Source organism: Orbicella faveolata, unplaced genomic scaffold, assembly GCF_042242905.1.
Source record: "Orbicella faveolata isolate gen_17 unplaced genomic scaffold, um_ofav_v1 contig_26, whole genome shotgun sequence".
Taxonomy (NCBI): Eukaryota; Metazoa; Cnidaria; class Anthozoa; order Scleractinia; family Merulinidae; genus Orbicella; species Orbicella faveolata.
In genome coordinates, this window is record NW_028301554.1 from 3,202,501 (window position 1) to 3,217,500 (window position 15,000).

Below are 15,000 nucleotides of genomic sequence, written 5' to 3' on the forward strand. Positions count from 1 at the left end.
TAATGATTAAAGATTAAAGATTAAAGATTAATTGTTAAATATTACTTCCTTAGCGCGTGCTTGATGTATGACGTGGCGTGACGTTACGACATAAATTACGTGCGCAGAAAGGACGCACAGTAACAATGGGCACGAAATTCCTTAAATAGGGTGTGACAGACAGACCCTTTCCATGCCAATAGGCCATTTTCGATATATTAAAATTCTAACTTGGCTCCGAGGCTTAGGGAATAAAATAAAACAAATCACATCGAGGTCACTGAGGGATGAATAATTATTATTATTTTTGTTTTATTCCCTCAAGCCTCGGAGACATGTTAGAATCATGGCCTAGTATTAAATGAGTTTAGGCAATTGCTGAAGAGGAGCTGTGCTGTTCCTTTTTTCCATCTCGTTTATCTTCTCGTTATTCACCATTAGAACTTGAGATAAACTTCCCCTCGTTGTTAAGTCCTCTTCAGTATAGTGGTGGATGTAGACATGCTGCTGAAAAGGGCAGGGGGTGTGGGGTAGGAGAGCATCCAGGGTGTTTTCTTTAATGAAACAGTATTTTTTTGCACACATTTTAGTACAGTATACTTCCTAAATCTTATTTAATTAACCCAACTTCAAGTCAATATTTACTTCATAGATTTTATTAGCAGTTATTATTGTCAAGCACTCTGGCTCAGTGTTATTGACGTTAAATAAATTACTTACTTGCTTACTTCAACCACCGTTTTTAACTATTGTTTGCTCCGCTTTCCAGTTGATAGGAGTGTCCCGGCGGCCCTTAGGAGCCATGATAACACTTCCACCTACTCCTAGATCAACCAGGTTTCCGTCTTTATACTCTTCTGTTTTTTGTGTAAATTAATAAAAATATAATAATTATAATATGATAACATAATAATGATAATGATACTAATAATAATAACAAAGGATCACAAATTCGACGTTTCGGCGTCATCGTGACACCATTCAATGGTGTCACGATGACGCCGAAACGTCGAATTTGTGATCCTTTGATATTATGTTAATTTGTAGAGACTATAGAAATCAAATCATCAATACTACTAATAATAGTAATGATAATACGTTTTCATAGCGCTAGTTATATAAAATATTCAAAAGCGCTTTACATATCATGATAAAAGTATAAAAAGTTACATTACAATAAAATATGCTACTACAAGGCTAAAAAAAATGAAAAATTTAAAAGTAGACACCGAACGTTTTTAGACTTTAGGCTTTCCACTTAAAAAATAAAAATTATCATTAAATGTCATACGCTTTATTCCATCGACCACCTTGGTCGATCGATCGGCTTGTATTGCGAACTTTCCTTGATTTCACAAAAGTGTAAACCTATAAGCAATATTTCCGAAAAACGTTCAACAAAAGGACATGATGATAGATGCGAATGCAGCCGTAACACTACTGGTAAACAAACCTGAAAGAATTTTCAGGCTTTGAACGGGATTCGAACCCACGACCTTGCGTTACCGGTGCAATGCTCTTCCAACTGAGCTATCAAAGCCACACGAGAGTGGTCGTGTATGGGTTGGCCCTTTACGTTCAGTGGACATAATACTCGGCTGAAATATGCGAATTCCATAGTTATAGACGTCCAACAGTAGCAATTAAATGTAGCCATGATGATAGATGCGAACGCAGCCATAACATTACTGAAAAAAAAAACCCTGGAAGAATTTGAAAGAAAGGGTCTTTCTTACACAATAAAAGAAAATTTGAATTTTCAGTGCTGTCGCGGAAATTTCCATACTTAATCAAACTACGACGGTAACGCGAACGAGAGCGTCCCCAATCAAAAGGTTTAATGAACATGTAACGACTTGGTCTTGTTTTAGGAATGATTCGAATAGAGACATTTAAGAAGTGGACATTTCAGTGTTTCATTTATGACGCGTGCCGCTGATCATGCATTCTGCAGTCGCGGTAAATATCAAGTTTCAAAAGCACATGGTCTGCTTTTGAGTTCGTTTTAGTGTGTTCGAAGTTCATTGTTAGTGTCGAGCAGGATTTCATTTCTTATTAGCGGAACAAGGCACGAAAAACTTGTAAGTATCGATCGGTTTTCATTTAGCTTTCTTATCCTTTGTGATTCAGTTGTTATTTTGGTTTACTTAGCGGATCTACGCATTCGATTTCAGTGAATCGTTGTTCATGTAATAAAAGACGTTTGCAGTTCAGCGCATCTCTAGTTTTACTTGTTGCCGCTTTCCTGTAGTGAACATTGGGTTCCTACATTATTCAAAGTTTTTCTATGGCGTCGCAAGATCACGAGATGCCAGATGGAGCGAAAGGTACGTCGCTCCGACAAGTTCAAGAGGAAATATCGTCGAGCGAAGATCCTCGCGTCGAAACAACAGCTAATTATGTTCCACCATCCGAAACTGCGGGTTTAGAAAGTAATCTTACCTCGAGGCAGATGGTTCCGTCGAAAGTTATGGATTCGGAGGAAGTTCGAATCGAAAGAGCTATTGATTTAAAGGCAAAAAGAGCGGGACATTTGGGGTACGTGAGAAGGAGGTTGAAATTTGTACAAGGACTTCTGTCTGAACATGCGAGCGAACACGAAGTGATGAAAGGTGTCGAAGATTACGAGCGTGCATTCCACAAGTTTGTAGACTCCCACGAAACCTACTTAAGTTTTGAAGATAATGAACGAATGAGAACTATGGCGAACGAAAGTTACGAGAATGAAAAAGAGTGCAAATTCCGCCTCGAGGTAGAGCTCAGCGCGTGGAAATATAAGGCTAAAAACGACACGAAAGGAAGGTCCAAGTCTGATCGCAAATCACATCGGTCGAGTAAAACCGGGAAGAGTTCCCGTACCAGTTCGAGTAGCGTAAGAGAGAAGCGAAGATTGCTTGAAGAAGCACGGCTGAAGGTGGAAGCACTTGAACAAAGGCAGAGCCTGGAGCGTCGCTTGGAAGAGGAAGAAGCTGAGTTTCAGAAGAGAGAGCTTGAAATCGCTAAGGAAAGGGAACGAAACAAGGCTGAGATGGCAAGGAAAATTGAAAGGATGCAGGTGGAAATGGAACTAAAGAAGGCTACTGTGGACCTCGAGATTGAGAAAGAGGAATTGCAGACCGAGCGCTCGGACGACGAAACTGTAAGTGAGATAATTCCACCATTAAATCCAGAGTTGATCCCTCACACACCACTAAGGCCTTTCAGTTTACCACAAGACACACACCTTATCCCGCAACCCCCATCTGATGTACAAGCAACCAGAACTAAGGCTTTGGAAGCTGACCATGAGGTGTCGTCGGTATCGACGTTTTCTCAGAGTGACATGGATCCCCCATACGTACCACTTCCCAACCCTGCTTCTCAGCCGAAAGAGACCAGGCAAAAGTCTTCAGTAAGAGTAGATGTAGATGAATTCAAACCGTTTGTGACCAAGGATGAGAAGAGTTCGCCCACCGATAAATTTAAAAGTGAGCTTCAAACCCCTCAGCCAAGTCACACTCAGCTTGAGCAAGTGTTGTTACAAACACTTCAGCACCTTACACAGCAACCAGCCAGCCAAGTGCCACACCCCCCGTCAGTAGAACTTGCAGATAAAGCGCCATGGCAAGCAATCGCAGAGGCACTTAAACAAGGTCCCACTCTACCGAAAATTGAGTTGATGAAGTTTGGGGGAGACCCTTCCGAGTATGGAGAATTTGTTGCCAATTTCTGCGACCACATTGAGAATCAGCTGCCCGATGATTCGCAAAGATTGACCCGTCTACTCGCGCAGTGTGTTGGAAAGGCGCGAGAGGCTATAAAAAGCTGCGTCAACCTTCCTACTGGTCAGAGGTATGGTGAAGCGTGGAAAACTCTGTCAAAGAATTTTGGACAGCCTCACATGGTGGCTGATGCACACATGAAAAGGTTAAGAGAATACAACCTTAGAAGAGTTGATGCCGCAAGTCTGATGGATTTTGCGAGAAAACTTGAAGATACCAAACGAGTGTTAACGCGTATGGGACCACTTTACGTAAGCCGCCTCGACAATGAAGATACGATTCTTATGCTGATGAAAAAGTTACCTGATGAGGGCTTGAAGCGGAAGTGGACAGACGTTGCTGGAGACCTAATTTGTTCTAAGGGACAAGTTTACTTTTATGATTTTGTGAATTTCATACAGAAACGAGCAGATCGCTTAAACAACCGTTTTGGCCAGGAACTGAAGTCGTCACTGCCTCAGCATGAAAAGGAAAGAAGACATGGAAACAAAGACAAACAAGATCTGCCATTTAAGGCTACAACCCTAGCTACCCAGAGCAGAGGAAACAGAAGGTCTGCTGGTACTGGCTTAGCCACCTTGAAGTGTTATCAATGTTCCGGACCGCATGCAATTTGGCAGTGTGAGACCTTTAAGAATGCATCTTACGAAGATCGGTCGCGAACTGTACGACAGAAGAAGCTGTGTGGAAGTTGCCTTTCGTATGGACACTTCTCAAGATCTTGTTCGAAGGGATTTTCTTGTCGGAAATCGGGTTGTGGAAAGAAGCACCATTTCCTTCTTCACCCGCCAGACCGCGAAGAGACTGACGACCGTGTAGTAGAACAAGAAAGTGCAAATCAGCAACCAGTCATTCGTGGCTAAAGTTCAGTTGGTAGAACAGCTGCAACACTCACTGAATCCAACCATCCCCCGGTTATCGAATCCAGTACCTTTGCCGTATCCAGAGATTCTGCTCCAAGGGAAGCCTCAACCAGCAGTCGACCGAGGGTCTGCTTCAAGGTCGTCCCAGTAAGAGTCAGTGGGCCAGGTGGGAACAAGCAGCTAACAACATACGCCTTCCTAGACAGCGGATCAGACACTACACTCTGCTTAGAAAGTCTTGTAGAAGAATTAAGCCTTGAACGCGAGCCTACTGATTTTACCCTTTCAACAGTCAATTATGAAGGGAAGGAACGTGGTCACCAAGCCCGCTTGGATATAGAAGCACTTGACGGGAAAACGAAGTTCACACTCGATCGGGTTCTGACAATGGAGAGCCTACCCATTGGAGAGAGACATTTCGCCAACAATAGAGAATTGACAAAATGGCCACACCTTGATGGCGTCAGTCTTCCCGAAATAGAAGGGCATCGAGTCTCCATCCTTATTGGTAGCGACCGACCGGATATTATCGATGATAATTCTGAAATCAGAAGAGGAGCTCGGGGCCAGCCCTATGCTGTAAATACTCCCTTAGGTTGGACGGTGTATGGCCCAATGGGTGAACCCAACAGCAATGGCATCCATGTCAATTTCGTAAGGAGTGATCATGAAGAGATGTTAAGTCAGCAATTGGAACGTTTGTACAATACCGAGTTCAAAGATACCCTTGTGGATGTTGAAGAGAGTTTGTCGTTGGAAGACCAAAGAGCGAAGCAGATTATGGATCAATCAGCGGTCCTTGTTAATGGACATTATCAGCTCAAGCTGCCATTCCGGCATAGTCCTCCCTGCTTACCTGATAGTCTACCAGTGGCAAAGAAGAGATTGTATTGGCTGAAAAAGAGAATGGAAAGAGACCCTGAGTTCCACAAGCAATATGCAAGCGTTATCCAGAAATACCAAGAAGAAGGATCTTCACGTCAAGTCCCTGATGAAGTAATTTCTTCCCTCAAACCCATTTGGTACCTACCGCATCACGCTGTTTGGCACCCGAGAAAACCTGAAGAGCCGAGAGTGGTATTCGATTGTGCCTGCAAGTCCAGCGGTGTCTCGTTGAACAATCAGTTGTTGCAGGGACCAGAGAACACAAGCTCACTTATAGGAGTCATTCTGCGATTCAGAGTTAACAGTGTAGCCGTGGCAGCTGACATTAAGCGGATGTTCCATCAGGTGTTTGTGTCTCCTGAAGACCGGGGCGCTCTTTGCTATCTGTGGTGGCCGGATAAAGATTTGACGAAGGACCCGAAGACCTTTCAGGTGCTAGTCCATATCTTTGGGGCTACCTCATCACCCAGCATTTGTGGTTACGCATTACGGCGAACAGCTGCCGATTACAGCGAAGGTTTCTCCTCTCAGACCATTGACGCAGTCATGAGAGACTTTTATGTCGATGACCTGCTCAAGTCCTTCGAAACGACGGGCCAGGCAGTGGAAACTACAAAGGAGCTACAGGAACTGCTAGCGAAAGGAGGATTCCAGCTGACCAAAGTTATGTCCAATGAGCGCGAAGTCCTAAATGCATTCCCACCTGAACATCGAGCACCAGCTGTCAAGGGCTTAGATATCAATCTCAACAGTCTACCCATGGACCGAGCCCTAGGAATCCATTGGGACATGGAGGCAGACACCTTCAACCTAGTTGTTAGTGATAAATCCCATCCAGGGACCCGGAAAGGCGTCCTGTCGTCGATTGCAACAATTTATGATCCCCTTGGTTTGGTTGGTCCCCTAATCCTGCCTGGAAGAGAGATCAACCAAGAGCTATGCAGATTAAAGTATGACTGGAATGACAGGCTCCCTGATGAACTAGCAGTGAAGTGGAGAGATTGGAAGGAAGGACTCGCAAGCCTCACCGGTTACAGTATCCCTCGATCCTTTACTCCCCGAGACTTTGGAGAAGTAGAAAGAGCTGAACTCCATCACTTCGCAGACGCTTCTGAAGGACATGGATATGGGACAGTAACTTACCTGCGTTTCGTTAACAATGAAGGGAGCATCCACAACAGTTTCCTCATGGGCAAGTCGCGAGTGAGGCCTCTAAGGAGTGGTATCAGCGTACCTAAGATGGAGTTGACCGCTGCCACCTTGTTGATCAAGATGGACAAGCTCATTATGCGAGAGTTGGAAGGTCGCATCAAGATCCACAGCGTCACCTTCTGGACCGATTCAATGATTGTCCTAAGGTACATATTCAATGAGACGAAAAGATTTGTCACCTTCGTCGCCAATCGTGTTGCTGTCATCAGAGAAGGATCAAGGCCCTCACAATGGCGTCACGTTAGGTCAGAAGCTAACCCGGCTGATTTGGCCTCGAGAGGAATAAAGGTCTCCGAAACCAAGAAGTTAGAAGTGTGGAAACATGGCCCAGATTTTCTGTGGAAAGATCAAAAGGAGTGGCCGCAGCAACCCGCTGATCTCCATCAAGAACTATCAGACCAAGATGAGGGAGTCAAGAAAGAGAAGATCACCGTTAATGCATGTGCCGAGAAAGAAGACTTCTGGGGCACTTTATTTGAAAGATTCTCAACATGGGAGAAGTTAAGAAGAGTAGTGGCTTGGATCATTCGAGGAGCCCGTAAGCTGTTGCAGTTGCGAACGAAGCCAGTGGCAGCCACTGTTTCGCTTGTGAACCCAGAGGAGAAGGTTCCCCACCTCCTATTGTTAGATGTAGAAAAAGCAGAGAGAATTATCGTAAGGAACGTCCAGATTCAGACCTTTCCTGAAGAGTTGTCCAACCCAAATCCGTGCAAAGGTCCTCTCGCCAAGTTGAAACCATTCGTGAATCAAGGAGTCTTGCGAGTTGGAGGAAGACTAGACCGTGCAGACCTCAGCTATGATGTAAAACACCCAATGATATTACCTGGGAAGCACCGTGTAACAGAGATGATCATCCTCCATTACCACCATGCTAATGGTCATGTAGGTCCACACCAAGTACTAGCGGAGATAAGACAGCGTTTCTGGATTGTGAGTGGTGTTTCGTCCATCCGACGTGTCCTGCGGCAATGCCATGAATGTAAGCGCCAGAATGCTACAGTGGGAGAGCAGATTACAGCACCACTCCCAGTGGTGAGAGTTTCTTCAGACAGCTACCAGTTAATCTACCCGTTTGCTGCTGTTGGAATAGATTATTTTGGACCACTCTACGTCCATGCAGGACCACTTACCAGATCTGTGAGAAAGAATCCCAAACTCCACAAGCGCTATGGTTGCATCTTTACCTGCCTTAGGTATAGAGCCGTCCACATCGAGCTTGCGAATGATTTAACGACGGACAGCTTCATTCAAGCAGTAACAAGATTTGTCGGGAGACGAGGTCCACCCAGGGTTATTTACAGTGACAATGGCACAAACTTCAGGGGAGCAGAAACCGATGTTTTGAATGCGTTGAAGACCTGGGACCAAGAAAGAGTAGGACGTGAGCTGCTTCAGGAGAATATACAGTGGTATTTCAATCCCCCGACGGCAAGCCACCAAGGAGGTGTTTGGGAGCGGCTCATTCGCTCCGTTCGAAGGATTCTCCACGCCATGATTGGTGAGCACCTTGTCAATGAGCAGACCCTAACGACATTCCTGACAGAAGTCGAGAAGATCCTGAATAGTCGACCGATCACTCGTGTGTCTAGCGACCCCGACGATTTAGAGGCCTTGACCCCTAACCACATACTGCTGTTGCGCCCGAATCCGTGTTCAGCTCCTCGTAAATTGGAATACTCCGACAAGTTTCAAGCAAGATGGAAACATGTGCACATTTTGGCGAATGAGTTTTGGGCCCGCTGGGTTAAAGAATATCTTCCCTTGTTGCAGGAACGCCAAAAGTGGCTGAAGCAGAGGCGAAACTTCAAGGTCGGAGACTTGGTCATCATGAAGGATGCAAACCTCTCCCGAGGACAGTGGCGCAAAGCGCTAGTTCAAGAGACCTTCCCAGATTCTGATGGTGTGGTGCGACAAGTTCTGGTGAAAAGTGCAAGAGGTGTCTTCAGGAGAGATATCCGCAAACTCTGCCTTCTGGAAGAGGAGCTATTGAAGTCCATTGAGGAGTCCATGGAGAAGAAAAAAAACCTGAACTTGTGCGATTAGTTATTGAACTGTCGATTGACCTTTTTCTTAAGATCCAGGAATTTGGAATCAATGACATTCTTTCTGTTATCAAACGAGTCAAATACCTAAAGACTACGAGAGTCTTTGGGGGGGGGAGCATGTAACGACTTGGTCTTGTTTTAGGAATGATTCGAATAGAGACATTTAAGAAGTGGACATTTCAGTGTTTCATTTATGACGCGTGCCGCTGATCATGCATTCTGCAGTCGCGGTAAATATCAAGTTTCAAAAGCACATGGTCTGCTTTTGAGTTCGTTTTAGTGTGTTCGAAGTTCATTGTTAGTGTCGAGCAGGATTTCATTTCTTATTAGCGGAACAAGGCACGAAAAACTTGTAAGTATCGATCGGTTTTCATTTAGCTTTCTTATCCTTTGTGATTCAGTTGTTATTTTGGTTTACTTAGCGGATCTACGCATTCGATTTCAGTGAATCGTTGTTCATGTAATAAAAGACGTTTGCAGTTCAGCGCATCTCTAGTTTTACTTGTTGCCGCTTTCCTGTAGTGGACATTGGGTTCCTACAGAACAGAACGGTGGGTATGCACGTGCATTATAAATCTTTGTACATTTCTTAGCCGTCCCTTGCAAAGTAACGTGAAATGACCAAATTCTGGGTACTTTGGAGAACGTGAACCGCTGCAAATAATATATTGGATGTCCTTTTGCAATTAAACGATTTCATTAAATATTTACCCTGAACAGGTTTTTAGACCGACAGGTGTACTTAGTAGATCTGGATAATTGCTTAATTCGGTAAAGTATATATCAACTTTTTATACTGAAGGCGTCGTCCTCGGTGTCGCACAATCGGGAAGACTACTTGGGCCTAGTCTAAACGTCGTACTACTATTCACTCGCGCCTAAGATCGGAAGAAGTTTGCTTTGCTGAAGACCATTTTAAATGCTAGAAAACAATGGCAGCTGATGCAACAGGCTATGAATTCAGTTCGGCACGGGAAGAGCACGCCGTTTGAAGCGAAGTCTCGTTACTGCCGTGCTAAGAAGTCGTGCCGAGCTTAATTCAGCCTGCCGAACTGAATGGTTTCAAACGCCGTGCTACTGTCGTGCTTAACTCGAAATTAATTCTTAAATTTAGCTTGGCACGGCAGAGGCGCGAGAATAGGTCTTAGTCCACATTGAAAGCTCGTTGCCCCCTGGAAACGGCACTAGAGAGATGCCAAGTCTGTCCGAAACAATTGTTTTGGTCAGCTAGTTGGCAAGCTTGCAATAACAATAACAATAACAACAACAACAACAACAACAACAATCTTTATTTGTACTGTTTCACACTATAATTCTAAATGTACCAAAATATCAATGATAAAAATTAGAGTACTGGTTGCCTTGAATACCCATAGGGGCTAGCGGAGCCAGACAGCCAGTTTGGCATCAGCGTTAAATGAAAATAAATTGCAGGTCAGCAAGATACATGTAGCAGAAATGCACACATAAAAGAAAGGATTAGAAGAGGAAAAAAGAGAGAGAAAGGAAAATAAACGCCCTCAGGGAATACTAACGAAGAAACAACAAGAACGACTCGGAAAAAATCCGACTCCCAGATGGGATTTGAACCCACGATCCTCTGTGATCTAGTCGGATGCTCTAACCACTGAGCTACTGGAGACTCTGTGAGCAAGGGTCAAATTGTGGGTATCGACGGGAACCGCATCGCGCGGCTACACAGCCACGTTTGTGGCAGTGCAGTCGCGCGATGCGTTTAACTAAAGAATAATTAACCAGAACATTGGAGAAATGACACAACTGCATTCTAAAATAATGTAAATACATATAACTAATCATATAACTAATAATCTTTAACAACATCGCTTTTTACTGATTCCTTAAATTTTGAGAGAGAAAATGTTTAAGCGGAGCCCCGTACTCATATAGGAGAGAAAAGGAAACCCATGCATTGATTTTCTAACGGTTATCATGGTTAGCGGTATTGCTCGTGGGCGCGTACGCACGACGACGGCGGCGGAGTTGCGCAAGATGGCGGCACTCCAGCCAGTAGGTTAACAGAGACAACCTCTGATATTATGGTCAATTGACACCTTTCAAAACAAGATATCCGCTGACCAGTATCACTTGTCCATACCACGGGCTTAACTTAAGAGCTCATGGAGGTCACGTGTTTTTTCGAAGTTGAACGCTGACCAACTGCTGATTTTTGATTGGATCGCGAGCTCATGTCAGGTTAACTTACTGTAAAACTTAACCGAAGTATAAATTTTTCTTGTATACAAATGTTTTTCACTGCTAATTATGAAAATTACATTTTACTTGATTGTGATTGGTTTAAAAAACTCCTATTTTCCACTAATTCACTTGCCAAGTTATTATCGGACAGTTTGTTATTGGACAGTTCAATAAGCCCATCACATTCAAAGTTCGACATTAAAAACAATTTGCGCCTCCTTTGTCAGTTTTTTAATGCAAATGTTTTCTTTCTTTTATCACTTGGTTATTCTTCTTTTTTCGAAGATTGTAATTTTTATGATTTATTGATAATAGGACTACGTGTCGTCCCATTCGAATTGGACTCCACTCAGTCCTATTACCATTACTTTTTTGTGTGTATTTTGAGATTACTCAAACTCAAAACAGAGGGCCAAACAATATAGACAGAAAACCTCCCCGCAAAGTTACAAAACTCAAATCAAAATTCTCTTATCGCTTATCCTGGGTTAGCTTAATCGGGCTTTGAACAACTCGGCCCAGGAGCTCCGCTTTTAGCCTTGGCTAAATCTATGTATTAGGATTTCGCCTGTAGAGTTCCAAACTTTGGGGCCCTTAACTCCTATGTTAAATATACCATAATTTGTTCTTACTTCAAGGCCTGTCCAAACGGTAAATGTTTGGCGACCAAACATCAAACATTGTTTGGTGACCAAACATGCTGATGTTGAAGTGAGTGGCCAAATGGTTAAAACATGTTTGATCAAACACAGATCAAACAATGGATATAAGCCGCTGAGCAAGCGTGGGACGCATGCGCGCGCCAAACATGTTTGATACGGCTGTCCAAACGAACAAAACGTCGCCTATCAAACACGAGAACGAAATAAATGTTTTAAGTTGTTTGACCGAATGTTTGATGGCCTTCAAATTTTTTCCAACACGACCAAACACGATCAAACACGACCAAACACGATCAAACACGATCAAACACGATCAAACAGCACCAAACAAGGTGGCTAAACGGTAAAATGTTTGGTCACCAAACAATGTTTGATGATGTTTGGTCGCCAAACATTTCCCGTTTGCCGGACAGGTCTTTAGGCAGTGTAGGAAAACTTTGAAATGGAAAGGAGATGCAGAAATGAAATTTCATGGTAGTTGAAAGGTAACATGGTAGTTCAAACTTAACTCGAGAAATGGGGTTATGTTAACGAAAAATGCGCGCAAATTTGAGTGCAAGCTGCGACGGTGTGTTCGCGTGATTATCCAACATCTTACTTGTCCTAGTATAGTTATGAAGAGAAACTGATAGAGGACAAGAGATAGGTAACCTATACATGGGCCTCTTCCACGGGAAATTATTGGTTCTGTCTAAAACTGTCTGAATGTCTTAGGGGCCCCGTAAACACTACGCTGGAGAAATTTGAAAACCAATCTTTATTTCCACGGTTAGGCCTACCGTCCACAGTAATCCGTCACGAAAACGGAGCTTTTCGAAAACGTTCTTCAAACCGGAGGAATTTGAAAACGCCAACCTTACGTAATAGTGTGGAACGGAAAACATTTTGAAAACGGAGCCCTTCCAAAGCGATGACGTCATGATCGACAACAATGTGTTTTCCCTGTTCAAATTTTCCTCAAACACAAATCCAAAGTGACCGGTGATTGCTGCGTTTTCAAATTCCTCTAGCGTATTGTGAACGGGGCCTTAAGGTCAACATTTGATTGGTAAGTTAGAATTACTTCACGCATTGTTATAGTTGGCAGGTTTTGATTTTAAAGTACGTCACAACACATTCAAAAGGAATACGAACATTACTTTTGCTGACAAATCAAATTGTTTTGACACAGAAAAATCATGTAAAAGCCGTGGTCAGAGGGGATACCGTGCGGTCATGGGAACGAAGCACCAATCCCCTCTCTGCTTCATTTTCTATTGTTTTTATCTAGTGTAGAGGTTAGTTGTTTTGACTTAGGATGTTTTGAATCCGTCATAAATATCGGATTTTATTTTCAGCACAGTAACGAAGAAAGAAGCGGTGTTCGGGAAAGCTGGTGAGTCTTCTGGGATCGGATCAGGTTGTTTTACACTCTGGAAATTTCGATTGACGCATGCAAAACTTAAAAGTGATTCAAGCTGTATTTAAGCCCTATGATGATGACATTCTAAACCGACTTACTAGTAACGGCAACGATCACTTCGACGAAGGAAACTCTATCACGGAATGCTTTCATCTACGAAGAGAGGTTTTAAGACATCATAACTGATCGATCTAAACAACACGGACAACAAATGGCTAGTTCCCCCTATGAGATGTGCCTGCAGGGAATCATGGTAGTTGTATTCATCATCTTAGACTGGATATTTGTTTTGATGAATACAACTACCATGATTCCCTGCAGGCACGTCTCAAGAGGGAATTAGCCATTTGAACGTGTTTTTTTTAAAGTGTTCCTCTGAAAAATCCCTTAACGAGTAAAAAGATAAGTATTCCTTACTGTACACCCTAAGTGATATCAAAATCCAAATTTTTCCTACCCTTTAAAAAAAGGAAGGCAGTCACGGCATTAATCTAGTTATAGATCGGAGGAAACGTGACGAGCACTACAAAAAGTAAAAAGAACAATGTCAAATTTATTATTTTCTTTGCTGAGAAATTTACAGTCTGCTTATTAGTCTACATGTTTTGCTCTTATCCAAGGCTCAGAAGAAATGACAGTGGGAGTTATGGAGAGCGGAGGCGGTTTGGAGGTATTGCTTTTAAAATTGCCACTTGTATTACGTTATGCTTTACCCTTAAAGAATAATAATGAAATAACAGAAAAAGATGTGTAAGCACTTCGTTGGAAAAGTACAAAGCAATCAATCTGACATTTTAAGTATGAATCAGTGTTAATTTCCTACTCAAGCAATTTTAATTTCTTAACTGTAGTGAGTTTGGAATGTAACTTAATCCCGGAAAATATCCTGAATATGGTTGTTGAAAATTACTTTTGCCTACTTAGTTTTTGTCGCCTTGCCCTCTCAGTTGTCTATCATTTGCTTAATTGTTTGGCTGCACTGAATAACATGCCGTATAGATACCATTCTAACTAAGGACGAGTCCTGATTCCTCGGACATAACAGTGCCGTCTGAACGAGGAAGACTGAGGATCGATTGATGTTCTCCCAGAACGAACAAAGTTGGTTGATAAGACTGAGACATTGGAGATATCAAGAACCGGCAAATGCAGAATTGAGTTTGCTCGGCTTCTTATTGCGCTTTGTGTACTTTAAGTCAAGTAGTTTTGGTCAAGTTTGTTGCTATGCGACAGAACAGTGCAACCTTAATTTATGACTTAAATACAATGAAAGGTACAGTGGAGAGTTACCTTAAAAAAATAGCACAGCCATTCAAAACAGTGCAGTTGCAAGTCTGAAAAATCGCACCTAGTTCTAAAAGTCTCAAAAAAAGAAAAAACAGAAAACTGTTTTGAGCCACCTTAAATAGGGTGTGACAGACAGACCCTTTCCATGCCAATAGGCCATTTTCGTTATATTAAAATTCTAACTTGGCTCCGAGGTTTAGGGAATAAAATAAAACAAATCACAACGAGGTCACTGAAGGATGGATAATTATTATTGTTTTTGTTTTATTCCCTGAAGCCTCGGGGACATGTTAGAATTATGGCCTATTATTAGATGATTTTAGGCAATTGCAGAAGATGAGCTGTGCTGTTCCTTTTTTTCGTCTCATTTATGTTCTCGTTATTCACCATTAGAATTTGAAATAAACTTCCCCTCTTTGTTAAGTCCTCTTCAGCAATAATGGATGTTAACATGGTGGTTAAAGGGGCAAGGATCGGTGGGGAGTCAGAGAGCATCCAGAGTGTTTTCTTTAATAAAACAGTAGTTTTTTGCACACATTTTAGTGCAGTATACTTGTTAAATCTTATTTAATTAACCCAACTTCAAGTTACTCTTTACTTCATAGATTTTATTAGCAGTTTATAATTATTTTTAAGCACTCTTGTTCTGGAGACCGCGGTTGCACTCCCCGTGTTATTAACGTTAAA

General features: G+C 42.6%; 2 protein-coding genes across 2 annotated transcripts; both read left to right on the forward strand.

Annotated features, from left to right (window-relative positions):
- The first annotated feature begins 1,826 nt into the window (after positions 1-1,826).
- On the forward strand, positions 1,827-4,603 carry LOC149107665 (uncharacterized). The gene is made up of 2 exons (XM_089296117.1): positions 1,827-2,060; positions 2,154-4,603. The coding sequence occupies exon 2, from the start codon at positions 2,267-2,269 to the stop codon at positions 4,601-4,603; it is 2,337 nt and encodes a 778-aa protein (XP_089152243.1). The 5' UTR covers positions 1,827-2,060; positions 2,154-2,266.
- A 387-nt stretch (positions 4,604-4,990) lies between these two features.
- Positions 4,991-8,743, forward strand: LOC149107666 (uncharacterized). Its single transcript, XM_089296118.1, has one exon. The coding sequence runs from the start codon at positions 4,991-4,993 to the stop codon at positions 8,741-8,743; it is 3,753 nt and encodes a 1,250-aa protein (XP_089152244.1).
- Positions 8,744-15,000: the final 6,257 nt, after the last annotated feature.